Consider the following 15,101-nt stretch of genomic DNA (forward strand, 5'->3'; position numbering starts at 1 on the left):
AAGTAAGATTTGCATTATTTTCGCTGCGTCATAATGTTAAAAACTCTGGGCTGCAGAAGGAAAAATTATACCCTATTTAGAAAATAGTCAGAGGAAGGAACGCCTTTAGAAATTCCAAGAACTTCACAAGAAAACGGATATCGAAATGTGTTTGCACTAGATGGCTATCATCAGGAAGGTGTCTGCAGAGGCTGTTAAGAGCAGTGAGAAGTGCTTGTTAATGCTCCAGCCATACATCTTATGACAAAACTTACTGGTCTTTTAACTGACCTGTTGGTCAGATTTTTTTCAGGTATGTTCTATTCAGTCAGAGTTGAATTAAAGATTAGGAAATACCAGAAAGCCAATGAGGATTTGGTAATTGGAGCAAAAGCTAGCACATAGTTGAAAGATAAGACTGATGAACGAGATGTTCTATGATTCTGTAAGAGTTTTATATGGCGGCTTGCAGTTACATTATCACAAAATTTCCCCCTGATGAATTTCATCATGCTGAAGTTGTAGACATCTTTCTCAGAATGAAGGTTTCATATTCAACTCTTGAATATTTTGTTTGAAGATTCCCAACTTTGGTCAAGTTTCTTCACCAAGTTCATTGTCAGTGCCAGTGACTAGCTCATTATTCTCTCCGATTCTCAATAGACCGAGCTTGATAGCTGCAGTCGCTTAAGTACAGTTTACCAATGTTACTTTCCTTGAATATATTGTACATGGACCTAATATTGGTGTGAATTGGGGCAACATTACAGAGCTTAAAAATGAAAGTGGACAAATTAAGTAGAAACCCTTAAGTAATGTTGTATTTGCAGTACTAAGTGTACCCCACAGAGTTTTCAGTGCTGTTAGGAAAAATCAGACAGAATTCAGAGCTACATTAAGTACATCCACACTGGAATCGCTTACGGTTCTGAAGACGAAAATGTTATCTCAGGGGAAGTATGTTTCAAGAAAACCTACACTGAAAAGCAGCTGCTGGGTGCGAAACAAGCTACAAAGAATTTTATATTGCAGAACTAACATGTAATGAGCAAATTTTGTGTAATATGATGTACTTTAGATTAGATTGCTGTAGGAAACGGCAAACAGCATGCTTTGTAGTTGACTCATAAAAGTTTTGATGGGGGGGGGGGGGTTCACGTGAGTTAAAAATGGGATTACTGATAACCCACTTAAAAGGTTGGCACCTCTGTAACAAGACTTTTTTGAAGGAAGCTAAAAAGGTCACAACTAAGATTTTAAAGTCGAACTAGCGTGTAATTAGCAGTGTGTATCATTATTTCTTGCCTGTCTTACTTTAAACAAGTTTTATTGTGTAAAGCCTTTATCAGTTATCACATATCTGTAATTTATCGAGGAAGTCTGTCATGTATGCTCTAAACCAGTATTCACCATGCCTGCTGCTGTTTAACATGGATTTCTTGTTGACTGTTATGCTCATTTACAAGTCATTGGCCTATGATGTAAGTGTGGAAGATTTCATTGAAGTATCCTGTTTAAAGCATAAGTTGTTTTGTAGCCCAGAAATATTATTTTCGTCAAGCTGGGGTTAGATTTCCCTCCTGAGAGTTGCTGATTGCCCTTTTCAAAAGTATGCCGGGCCGATGACCTTCGATGTTAGGCTTCTTAAAACAAGCATCATCAAAAGTATGCCACTATCTCCTGGATACTGGCCACACTTTGACTGTAGCTGTCGAGCTCAATGTATTGAGAATGAAAGAATGAGCTAGTCATTGGCGTTGAGACGAACTGGGTGAAGAAAGTTAATGGTAGAGATAAATCAAAATTTTTCATCTGCCAGGGGTTTGTGTGGAATGTAGCTCTCCATAACCTAGAAGTCTTGATCACTGCAGAAAACTTGAGATTATTGCATATTGGACCCCCCTTACATTTTTTGCTGTAGAGGTGGGAGGAAAGTGGGGTCTCATACAAGAGTAAACTTGGTATTTGGTAGATCACGGCCGACTGGATCGCTCGCTGCGCTCCTTATACCAGCCTTGACAATGGCTTGTGAAGCCCAGCATAAAGCTGTAATGGGAAAGTTTCACCATAGTGCTGCTGGAGCACTGCCCTCGTACTCAGCTGTATACCGCAAATTGCTGCATTTCCAGTTTTATTTCTATTGTTTTGCTGTCGTAAATGTTGCCAATGTGTTCGTAGTAAGGTGCTTGGTTGGTTTGATAATTTGAGCTGATAGTTATGCGCTAGTGAGTTTAATTTTTTGTGTAGTGTGATGTTTATATTTTTTAAATTGTGTTTACAGCTCTTTAATTTGACACTGAGCTGTTTTGTACTTCGAGCAGAAATTTTCTGCAAAAAAGATCAAATGTAATGTTGGCTCAGTGTTCTCTCGTAAATTTGGCCTAAACAAGAATTTCAGTTTATGCCCTAATTTGTTTTTCTTTTTAACGGTGTAGTGATTTTCTTTTCTTTAGCTGAGTGGGAAGTGGCCGTGGCCTTAATTAAGGTACAGCCCCAGCATTTGCCTGGTGTGAAAATGGGAAACCGCAGAAAACCATTTTCAGCGCTGCAGACAGTGGGATTCAAACCTACTATCTCTTGAATACTGGATACTGGCTGCACTTAAGCGACTGCAGCTATCAGGCGTGCTTCGAATTCTCTATAGACCAGGGCAAAACTACAGAGTGGCTCAAAGCAGTTAGCACTTTCATCTTAGTTTTCTCTTTCTATTTTGGGTATTTATCTTAATCGCTTTACCTCTCCAGGGTTGGCTTTTCCCTCGGGCCTCAGCAAGGGATCCCACCTCTACCACCAAGTGTAGTGTCCTGGAGCGCATGACTTTGGGTCGGGGGGGATACAAACTGGGAAGGATGACCAGTACCTCGCCCAGGTGACCGCAACAGTTATGCTGAACAGGGGCCTTGTGTTGGAGATGGGAAGATTGGGATGAACAGTGGGAAACTATGGAAAGCTACTTGGAGGATGGCTGAGGTGGGAAATGATCCCCTCCCCCTCCTACTCAGTTGAACTCCCAAGGCTGAGTGGACCCCGCTCCATCCCTTGTACCACTTTTGAATAGGAAATGGCTAGGAGTGGGAAGAAATCGGCCATGGCCTTAACTCAAGTACAGCCTGATGTGAAAATGGGAAGCCACGGAAAACAATCTTCAGGGCTACAGACAGTGGGGTTTGAACCCACTATCTCCCGGGTGCAAGCTCATAGCTGCGCGCCCCTAACAGCATGGCCGACTTGCTGGGTATTTTAAAATTCTAGTGAAGTATGTGAAATGTAATCTGAAACTACATATATTGAAAGTAAAATTTTAAAATGTGAGTAAAAATACTTCTGTTATCCATACGAATATAGAAAAGGAGGATTTGTATGTTTTGTCCAGCCCTTTTCCTGAGAGCAGCACTTAAAGAATTTTAATTGAACAATTACTTAATATCAAGGTTAACATCAGAGGACAAAAGTATTGTAAGTTCTGCTATTTATCTAACTGCCATGATGATCAAATCGATCACTATTATTACTCATAGTTAAGGAACGTCAGTTGGATTACTCCAACTCTCCGTAGTTTCATTTCACGGCGTTATTTTGGCACATATCAATGAAAGTAGCCTTTAGGATTATTTTAATCATTTTAACAGTATTAGTCGATGTAACATACTCATTTATTCCGTAAATTAAGATAAATCGGCAATCAGTCAATACCAGGTCAGCTGGACTACTCCATCTCTAGAGTTTCATTTCGCCAAATTTTCTTGGCAAATATCAACGAAAGTAACATTTAAGGTTAATTTTAATAGTATTAACCTATGTAACATTCTCCATAACTGTAAATTATAAATTGGCAATCAAAATCAATATCTTTTCCATAAAGAAGTATCTATTTCTACTGCAAATAGATAGGCTGCCAGTGACATGTAACTACTCCAGTTACAGTGCGTGGACCAGATTGTCGAGGCCAGTAAGGAGCTAGCTAGAGCGACGCATCAAATCTGTCGTGGGTAGATACATAGGGTTGATTGCAGAATCGGTGCTTAAACGATGTCGCTTTGCATTGCAGAGACATCACTTAGGCACTGTCTGGAACAGATGTTAACTGGCCATGTTTAGACACTGCCGAGAACGCTGTTTAACCTCATGAGTTAATCACAGAGGTTATGTACCATGAAACGTGTAATTTGTATTACGTTGACTATTCCGGGAAGAAAGGTTAGTCGGATGGTGTCCTTGCGGCTCTTCCGCTGCAAAATCTCGGCAATTCATTTGAAATGTACGAGGAAGTACAGCTTAAAATAAGAGTTTGCTATTCAAGAGACTTGTTTCTTGAAACTGACAAAGGGGCAGTCCAGTAACTGTCAACTTGACTAAAATTCTTGTCAACCGATATATTTTATTATACATGGGATACTTTCGATGGAATTATAGGTCACTTAGACTACATGTCAGAATTACGTGTCTCAATCGTCGGAGGGCGGTCACATACATAAACTGGGAGGGATTCACTTTAGAATGCCATTCTTCTGAAATGATGGAAACAATAGTTCTGGAATCTGAAAAGTTAGTGGCAGGTTCATTGTTTACTTCAATTTTGATGAAGGGCTCATCGTGGATTATCAGGCAATGTTACAGCATTCTCTTGGACCTTCGACGCCTTATACGACCCTGAAAAGGTGTGATCAGAATCGGTGCTGAGCCTGGAGGCACAGACTGGAAAGAGGACTTAGCCGGGAACTCTAGTCAAGTTCTGTTGCTGTTAGTGTAGAGATAGAACGGAAAGCTGTGCTAATATATAAATTAAAATTCTTTGCCAGATGTGTAAATAAACCACATATGAAATGGCCTGAAGAAGACAGATCCATTTTTAGAACCTTTTTGGTATTTAAGAGGGCATTTATTCCTTAAATGGTCTGCAGTCCTCCACTAAACAAGTCACTATCACCACCACTTGTATATTCCTATCTCATAGTTGCCAAAAACTTACTTGAATAAGTGCAACAATTATAAAACAAATGCATACAACCTTCTTTTAGCTTACTTGGCAGTGTATATATATGTTGGCCAAATAGAATTGTTAATGTATTGTTATAATGAATTGGTACATGTTCTGCCATCAGTGATGTGGTAATACATCATGATTCGCTGCCAAATTTCTCCTGAAAGTTGGCATGTCTGCATTAGCCTTGAAAGGAAAACTTGGTGGGACAGGTGGTAGTGGTCTGGAGGTATGTTTCTCGCCACTGTCGGCACTAGAAATATTGCTGACAAAAATGACTTTCTTCTCTTAAAATGTCCTCAAAATTATCACTCTCCAAACTGAAATGTTGAACTCTTCGTTCTCCATTTTCACGTAGTACACTAAATACACTTGGGAAACAAATGTGGTAAAAGCTGCAAAAACGAGCTGGCTGGGTGGGACATCCACTGTGATTGTCAGAGGGGGTCTACAGTAAAACCTCGTTAATTCGAAGTTACTGCATGCAGTTAACCTTGATTCACAGTTTATACCTTTCAAATGCCATAAAAAATAATTTCCAAAATGTATCCAAGAAGGTGCATTTACAGTATTCAAATAATGTACCTGGATATCTCGCTGGCAAACATAACCTCACGCAACAAAAGGGGGGGGGGAAAGCACGATTCAAAGATGAGAAATCTATGCTGGCTCCCATGTGCAAGTGCTTTATTCATTGTATTGCTATACTGTGTCCATTTTAGATGCCTCGTACTTACACAGAAAGTACCCGATACCCTTAAAATCGAACTTTTTACGACTATCCTTGTACAATTTCCCTCCATGGCACTTCTCGTACTTCAGAAATGTAAACACTTGCTGCGTAACGGAAGTATTCTAAGACACATTAATACATGCAATCATCTCGATTAAGTTTAAACCTTTCACATGCCATGGAAAAAACTATTTCTGAAATGTATCCAACAACGTGCATTTACAATGTTCAAATAACGCACTTGGATAAGTCACTGACAAACATAATCTCACGCAACGAAAGAAAAAAATCACAGTTCAAGGATGAGGTTAAATTATGCTGGTTCCCCTATGCAAATGCATTCTTTCTTGGATTTCCGTACCGTTTGCATTTTTTAGATGCTTCATACTGGCATGGAAAGTGCCAGACGCCCTTAAAACATTGTGGCGTATTGAACTTTCCTGTGACGGGGATAAAAGTTTCTTGCTTCCATGTGCATTGCAACGCACTACAATGACCCCCATCCCCCACCCTTGTACGATTCCCCCCCGGCTGGCACCTTCTTCTTTAAAACCATAAGACTGTCCGGGCTCTCACTAAAATAAAGCAATGCATTTTCATCAGCAATTAAAATATTGTTCGGTGCCTACGAATTTATTATGAGCGACGTTTCACCGTCAACTGTCGTCATCTCCAGTGTTCGCGGATTCTGTTTTTCCGCACACTGCCTGTTGCGTGATATTACGGCGTTCCTTAAAAGGTTGAATACAAAAGAATTCGGATTTCATTCAACTTAGCAATCATGAAGCGCACTGTAGACCCTCCGAAGTGTGTAAGTGCGGAAAGCTACCCCTCCACGTTTCGGAACGCGTTGTATTATGACGCGGATAAATTTTTAGTTGAGATTACTCTGTAACATACTATGGTTTTAAAATGTAAAGGCAGTTTCGAATTAAGTCTGAATTTCGGTAATGGGGCTGACATTGTACTTCGAATTACGAATTATCCGTATTTCAAATTAAATTTAGCATGCAAAACTGTATCTCATGTTTCCGGGAACGAGAGCTTCTTCGAATTAGGCGGGATGATTTTCGTAAACATCTGGCGGATATATTGAAAAACAAGATATTCAGGCTTTTAAATTGTGTACTGTTCAGCAAGACCTTTGTACAAATATGTAAAATTATGCTCGGGATTTAAGATAAGGGTTGATCGTTGAAAGCAATCAAAGGTGTTCATTACTTTGGGAATTGATTGTAGAAAGTACATGGTTCATGGTACTTAGGCATTAAGCTAAGCTGTAATTTTTCACCTTTGTTGTTCCTAGTGGGTCATCTTAAGATGTAAAATAGCAAGGAGGGATTCTGTTAGGTGGAGATATAGTATGCAGTTTGGCCTATGCTAACTACTTGGTCTTTATGGCAGATTGTGCTGGCTGCAACCTAACATCTTGGAACTTATATAGGTGCAATGTGAAAGATTTGACTGTTCAGACATGTTAGTTAAGAAACCTAGAAGTTACTGTCTAGTTGGGAATGAATATAAAGCTGTATTCTCCCAGGACGGTAGTGTAGTGACATTGAAACAAAGTGGAGCACAGCTTAGACTGGGTACGCAGTTGTGATCAGTATTCTGTAAGAAGGAAGTCAGCACTTGGACTAAAGCACTGGTATGTTTTCAGACCAACTTTGCTTTACAGGAATGAAAGATGGGTGACTCAGAATATATTTGAAGTAACATACATGAGTAGTGTCAGATAGCTGGTACAAACAGGTCGAACAGGAGAAAAATTAAGGCTGTTAGGAATTAACTGTATTGAACTTTGGGTTTGGTGGGGTCATGTCAGACAAATGGAGGATTGGTTACCTTGGAGAATGTGCTTTATTATGGGTATGGGGGGAATAGGAGACAAAGAAGGCTCTTACTCACTTTTTACTTTAGTCATTACAGAACTGAACGAGGCACTGGGCTTGTTACAAATGGAGGGTTATGGCAGCATTTATTGAAGTTGGAGGCTTACAGGCTGAATGCTGAAGGACATTAGTCTACAATGAAGATTTGTGTAGTTACGATGCCTGGTTTAGAGCTAGACGAGAAACTTGTTTTCCTGTTGCTATTGGAGCGGGTAAATTTGTACACTGCAGAACTCTGGATTCTACTGAATGTCAATCAATATCATAGTCTGTGCGGGAAAGGATTCTTTTGCTTGTGTGGGAGTTAAGTATTTAGTAGGGCATGAAACAGACATTTAAAATAAGACATGCATAGGCAGTGATTGTGGTTGGTTTGTTCTCACTTTGAAGATATTTACTAGGTTGGATAAAATATAAACAGGAATTATTTTTTAAAATTTATTGCATCAACAAAAAATACAGAGATCACTTTTAGTGTCCTGCCTTCAATACACATTTTTCAGTCAGATTTTTGATGCCGTCCTCATTGAAAGAAGGGGATCTTGAGTAGTCCAAACAAATGGTAGTCGCAGGGCAATAATCTGGTCTGTACGGGAGGGTATTCCAGAGGTGTCCGGCCCAGTGAATTTCCTCCTGTTTTTTCCACATTAAAGCGGCAGTATGTGGCCTTGCATTGTCATGGAGAAGAATGTTGTTTTGGATCAGCTGCTGGCATCGTTTGTTGGCATGCACAGCTTTTGCTTTATCCAAAAGGCAACGGTAAAAGGCTGCATCAATTGTCGTTCGTTCATGAAGAAAATCCACCAACGAAACCCCTGCGAAGTCCCAAGAAAACTGTTGCAAGCACCTGTCCAACACATGGCATGTTTTGGTCTTGACTAGACCTGCTTCGTCTCTACTGCCACTCCATGCTTCCTTGCTTGCTTTGACTCTGGGATGTAATGATGCACACAAGTTTCAAGTCGCAATACAGCGCAAGAAATACTCATAGCGACACAGGAGTCGGACAAACTTCCTAGCGTGAAGTTTTTTGTTCCTGGTTGAGGAGACGAGGAACCCACCTGGCAGACAATTTTTTTAAATGGAGTTGATCTCAGATTATGGTTTGATCACTTCTGTAACTTATTCGTACGGCTAAAACAGTTTGCAAAATTATTTGCTGATCTTCACCCACCAATGTCACGAATGGCAACTGTTGTTAGCAGTCTCCTTTCATGAGGTTCATTTTCTACTGCCTCTCTTCCTGCCACATTTTGTTTAGCCCACTCGTATGCTCAATTCTGCAAAAGTGTTGCTTCCCCAAACTGCGTGGAGCAGTCTCAAAATTTCGGAAGGTTTGGTGCCCTCTAGTGAGAAATTTTATATTGATGAATTGCGCAAAAGATGTGTGCACCTCTTGCTCACTAATGACTTAATGAAGCAGCCCAGCTCCTCACCGTTGTTTGTGAAACCAACATCCTGGCCTCAGAATTACTACTAACATCAGCCGTACATTCAAAATCCTGTATATATTTGATCCACCTTCATAACACATGCCAGTCTTGCCACCGAAGTGGGGAGGTGGGTCTCTCAGCTGTAGTCAGATTGACCCATCCTTAAATATTTTCATTTGAGGACTGTATATTAGCACCGGGTGAGTCTTATTGTAAATGTATTTCACATGAAATAATTTGCTGTCAGACATTATATACATGGATTTTAATATTTATTTTCAATTTTATAGAGGTAAACAAAAAGGAGATCGTTGAAGCTGTAACAGTCTTGGAGACACCACCCATGATGATTGTTGGAGTGGTTGGTTACATTGAAACACCACATGGCATGAGAGCTCTACAGACTATCTGGGCTGAACATCTGTCTGAAGATTGCCGGCGAAGGTTCTACAAGAATTGGTAAGATATTTAATTTGACAAAGAAAGGTTAATAGGCACAATAAAGAGCTGTGGCAGGAGCAGCACCAGCAATAGGAAATAACAATTTTCAAGTAAAATTAGACTTCGGTTTTTAAAATACTGCTGAATTTAAAAGAATACTGCGCCAGAAAAGAAATGTACGAAGTAATATACGCTGCTTGAATTAAAACGGTAAATTGGTAGTGCTTAGAGGGTTTATGCATACTGCAGTATGTGCCGAGTTGTTTGGTAGGGCCATATTTAGGTATCTCCATTGGCCTGTTACAGTTTCAGATCAGTGAATGTTTATATTTTTGCCTCAAATTCAATCATTACTATTGTCTCAAACTTTTGTGCACAAGTTTGAGGCAATAATAGGTTACGGTACACAAGCCGGCTATCGCCAGTTCACTCGTAGGCGCAGTCATGGTGTTAAATATGTTCATTAGGGTACAAGGAAGGAGTAGAGGTGCGAAAATACTAGGTTCTTGTATTACCTGCCATATAGAATACTGAAGAAGACACTGTATAGGACTGGTAGAGCACATGGTGACCATGTTTACTTGGTGACGGGGTGATGTCATACCTGACGTCGCAGGGTGTAAGAGAGAGAGAGACAGGGAATTAATATCCGAAAACTAAGTCCGAATTTTTGTTACTGCGCATGCGCCGCCAATTTAGTTATTTAGTAGTTCACCGTGGACAAGAAAAATGATCGTGGCGTCATAATTGACATCACGCCCCCCTGTTCCTCTATAGATAACTCCTGTGGTACACCGGGTAATGGCGACGGGAGCTATGACGTCACACGGGGCCGCCAATCCTTCTGCGCGTAACGAAGTGGGCGTAACACCAGTCGTCCCGATGTGGGTGGGTTCATCGAAATATGTACATATCCATGGCACACGAAGGAATATGGCAGAAAATGCATATAATCATGGCGTATACAATATGTGTGAATAGTTTAGGTACAACTATTCGGGAATGCATACCTATTATATACATTTACTTTAAGTAAAACTATACATTCCCCAGCCCAACATGTATAACATTATAAGGAAGTGGAAATAATGAAAATCTTACTTGGAAGTCCTTGTAGAGGTGAGGTGTGGGCCTAAAACTATTTGGGAAACAATCATATGATGTCCGTTCGTCGCCAATCAACAGGTAAGTACTGCTGTTAGGAGTAGGTGAGTACGTTGCTTATTATGTGAATGTCGTGCATTCTGCGTCAATGCTGTTGAAACAGGCAGCCGTTCTGTACGTCGTCACAGCATGTCCTCTATCGCCAAGTGGTTAGGTTCCTAAGGTTGGTACGTCTCTGACGATGTGTAGATCGAAGGTGGAGGGGCGGTGATTCGCTGGAGCTCCAGTCGCTATTACCATGTGGTCGTGAAACCTGTGCCGGTACTGTCAATGCACGTTTACGATATTTATTTCCGTAATGGCTCGTATATACTGTACCAGGAAGGCCTAGGTCCTGGTCCATGTTAATTGAAAGAAATGTTATTTCCAGCGTTAAAGATCCGACCGACGTACGAACATCCATGTAAAGAATGTTCCAGTATGTGCCAGACCCTACGAGTGCGCTAGGCGGAGTCAAGTGACGTCACCTGTCGCTTGAAGCTCACCTCCCCTAGAGATATTTCTCGAAAGAAATTTTCTTTTAACAGCTTTTTAACGCCTTAACCAATTTCAACGGGACAAACACTGAATTATAGCAAACATCATAAAAGTTAATGCCTGTAAATTTCAAATTAATTCATCAAACGGTTGTTGAGTTATAATAATTTAAAGTCTCAACGAAATTACGTAATCACGGTCACATGGCCGAGAGAGCCGCCACCCCTCCCTGCGCTGGTATCTATATATGTCAAGGCCAGACAGCCCGCAAACTAGTACAAGGCAAGCAAACAGCTGTGTGAGTGAGATAGCGAAGAGACCGGCCCGCGTACAGTATGTTCGCGCAGTCACGGTAGAAGTACTTTCCGTCGTATCTCCGGAACGCGAAATTCTATCACCGATAGAATTATTAAAGGACGTCGCACTGCAGTTAGTATACCGCGTCGCGATTACAATATAATCCTAAAGACATTTAAGACTGTAACGCGAGTGAACTTATTGGAGTACAAATATTAACTATTTCATTACGTGTGGACTTAGGTAACTTCAAGTAACATTGAACTTCTACTGAGCCTAATACTTAGAATTACCAGAACTCATATTCACGTCACATCAACATAAGACTCACAGTAGTAATTTGAGTGAAAAAGTGAGAACTTTTCTGTGTTAATATAACATTATAGTAACAGGATTAGCAGAAAATAATCCCTAGCAACTTCAGACTGTGTTCAAAGACTGTGCTTATCGACTTACTTTCTTTTCTTTTTTTTTAATTATGTGAACTGTGTGATTATGAACGTTTCAATAACGACTGTAAATAGCATTTCGTACAGAAAGGACTGTGATTCTTCATACGCCATAAATAGTGTTCAACAGTGTCAGTGATAAACTACTCACACTAAGTAAATTTTCGTGTGCGAAAATCACCCGAACAAGCTACAACTCAACGTGATCCAGTTCCAGCTGTCATCACCTCATTGGGAACGTCAACATCGCCAATCCTGATTCTACATGGAACATTCCAGACGTCCATCTTTCGACATTTGGTAGCAACAGTTCTTGTCATAAGTGAGTAACAAACTGACTAAACTTTTTCATTTATTTTGAACAGTGAAACTTCAGTGTCGCGTGTGAACAATTTTCATAATTTCTCAAAAGTGATAAATTTAATTTCTCGTAGAAAGACTGTAGGCTTTCAAGTGTGCTATATATCGAGATTGACGAACTGAGAACTGAAAACTTCGATAATTTTCTCATATCCATTTACAATTACAAAAGTGTGCTTAGGTTTAAAAAGACTTTAGGTGGAAATTCCCCCATATGAAAGACTTTGAAACCAATGATATTTATGCCATTTTTTTTAAGGAGATTATTTCGACATCTAGATTCTATGCAAAATTTGAGTCAATAATCATACCGCAGGGTGAAAAATTAATAAATTGTTTTAAGAAAAAGAATTATTTACCATCTATTATTCGCTCTGCGAGACTATCCTTCTCTGTATCGGCTCCAAAACCCAGTTCCACTCCCTGATGTCCTACTCATGCCCTTTGCCCACAACTTTTCCTGGTACAATACACATTGGGCGATATCGTGTACGTAACTCCGGAACGATTGATTCGTACATTCCGTGGCGGTTTATGTGCGTTGTAGGTGTTATTGTGTAGAAACATGCGATGGAACGAACCTCATAAGTGCTGTTGTATTAACGTGTGCTAGCTCGCTTCGTAGACGATGGCCGGCCGTACGTGCAATGGATACGAAAAGGACTGTGTATTAATCGGTGAGTACCGTTAGAACACACTACTTCCTATTGGTATTGTGTGCATGTGCCATCTACTGTAGCTGGGTCGAAGCTGCGGAGTGGCCCTAGGCCCACATCTCTCTTCTAAAGGGAATTCCACGTACAATGTACATCATTTCACGTCCATATAATGTTATATACCGGGTGGGCTGCAGAAGGTAAAGTTTGTATTGGGGGTAAATGTATATCATAGGCATGCGGGCTGTTTGCATTGTGTTTACGCCGGCTATTTGCATTGTGTTCCCTTCCTTATAGTGTTATAAACATTTGGATGCGGACTGTACAGTTTTACCCAGTACCTTTCTATCATAGGTATGCATTCTGTGATCTGCTGTGCTCATTTTCTGCTGTAACCCATGGGATGCTTAGTTTTGTATGTACATTTAAATGTCAGATGTTGCCTCTTGACATAATTTCATCATGGCTGACCCAGAGGTTGATGGGATGAACTATGTAAACATGGCTACCCTGGCAAGAGAGCCGTAGCGCTTGGCACATATTGGCATTGCATAATTACGTACAAATTGCAAAAACTCTTTAATTTTCACATCTAAGTTCCTTTTTTGGACATAGTAGAATTTGCCCTTTAGGTTAAAAAATTTGAGACCCGAACTGGAGATTGCCGGCTTGTGTACCGGACCCCAATAATGCTATTTTTCACTCCATTCTTAAGTAACCCATGTGAAAATAAAGTAGCAAAAAAGGAATCTCATTCAGCCATATTGTACTAGGTCGTACCTGTTTTAGGAACATATAACTGTCATTTCTTTATGAATTTAACTACTAGCCCTCTTAGTACGGAGTATTTAGTGCTTGCTCATTAGACTACCCAGTGTGAACCCATGCTTGTGGAAAGTCATTATGCACTGAAGATCGGTTTGTTAAACTGTTGTTCCGAATGTCACTAATCCATTGACATAATTTTTATTAAGGGACACTTGGACTGAAATTTTGGCAAATATATGAAAAATATTGCAGTTTTTTCTAACCCATAAGGATCAGATAGTGTTTTTATCCGAATTCTGCCATTTTTAAAGCTCTAGCATAGCTTTTAAATGCCTGGCGTACAGTCCTTTAAACACCCACTTTCTTTCGACTCACGATCAGCGCACATTAGTGGTGTAATCAAGCAGATTTCTTATTCATTTCATAGGAATAATTCAAAAAGGCCTTCATCTGTCAGTCTGCATTGTGCTGCTTTCTAGTTGAGGAATGTGTCAACCATGTAGCAAAGAGAATGGGAACAGGCTTGTGACAGGTGGCACAGACTTGGAAGCTGAAAGGTGTACAATTTGGTCACCACAATAACAAAACTTACAAATTATTGTAGGAATGCAATAGTACAGAACATAACTCATATTGCAGATGTGAAGAAAGCAGTTTGTACCACTGTCACTACATGTCAGCTGACAGTAAGGCCCAGCTCAGGAAGTGTCCTGAAGGTTCTGAGTCTTGGTGCTTCTATAATAAACTACCACAGCAGGTAAAACCTCAGAGCCATGACAAAATGACTGTAAAGCTTTCAGAACCTTTAGTTGTAAAGATCATGCCTGTTTATGAAAGGCTGGCATCAGCTACTACCCAGGTGCATCCGGTGTGCTACTCAAAATCCGAATGAGTCTGCATTCTGTTATCTGGAGGAAGTGCCCGAAAGATTTTTATTTCACAGGGGAGACTTGAAATTGCTGTTTGTAATGCATGTAGCAGAATTCAACATGGGGTGTAGTGCAACAATCGAGTTGAAATAAGGAATAACAGAAACTTCAGTATCTCATCACATCACAAACACTTGAAAGATGCGACAGTCGCTGGATGTCTGCGGTCATCAATGGAGAAGCGAAAGGCACGTCAACGGAAGGTGAAACTGACCAAAATGGAGGAGGGTGTCCCCTATGCTGCAGGACAGTTCTAATATCTTTGGTAACCTGAAACCTTGTAAATTGTCCATTATTGTAGAATTGCTTTTTTCTCTGCTTCACTTTTACAGGCATTCAGAATGTTACATGCATCATAAGTCTTACGATATTGCTTTCAAAATGTGCATGTATTATCTTCATTGCAATAACTATAAACCTCGGAATGATTTTAGGATTGCACTTTTGGTCTGGCTGCAAAAATTTTCCAAACTTAATAAATTGAAGATTTTTTTAGCATAGAACATGGATATGAAAAATTTCTTCATACTCTTTAATGCAAT

General features: G+C 40.1%; 1 protein-coding gene across 1 annotated transcript in view; it reads left to right on the top strand.

The window, feature by feature from the left end:
* RpL3 (ribosomal protein L3) overlaps positions 1-15,101 on the top strand; it is a 44,071-nt gene that overhangs the window by 14,245 nt on the left and 14,725 nt on the right. Inside the window, exon 3 of the mRNA XM_067150060.2 lies at positions 9,309-9,477. Coding sequence (XP_067006161.1) covers positions 9,309-9,477 — 169 coding nt within the window. The remainder of the gene's footprint in view (positions 1-9,308; positions 9,478-15,101) is intronic.

This window comes from Anabrus simplex, chromosome 6 (genome assembly GCF_040414725.1).
Source record: "Anabrus simplex isolate iqAnaSimp1 chromosome 6, ASM4041472v1, whole genome shotgun sequence".
Classification (NCBI taxonomy): domain Eukaryota; kingdom Metazoa; phylum Arthropoda; class Insecta; order Orthoptera; family Tettigoniidae; genus Anabrus; species Anabrus simplex.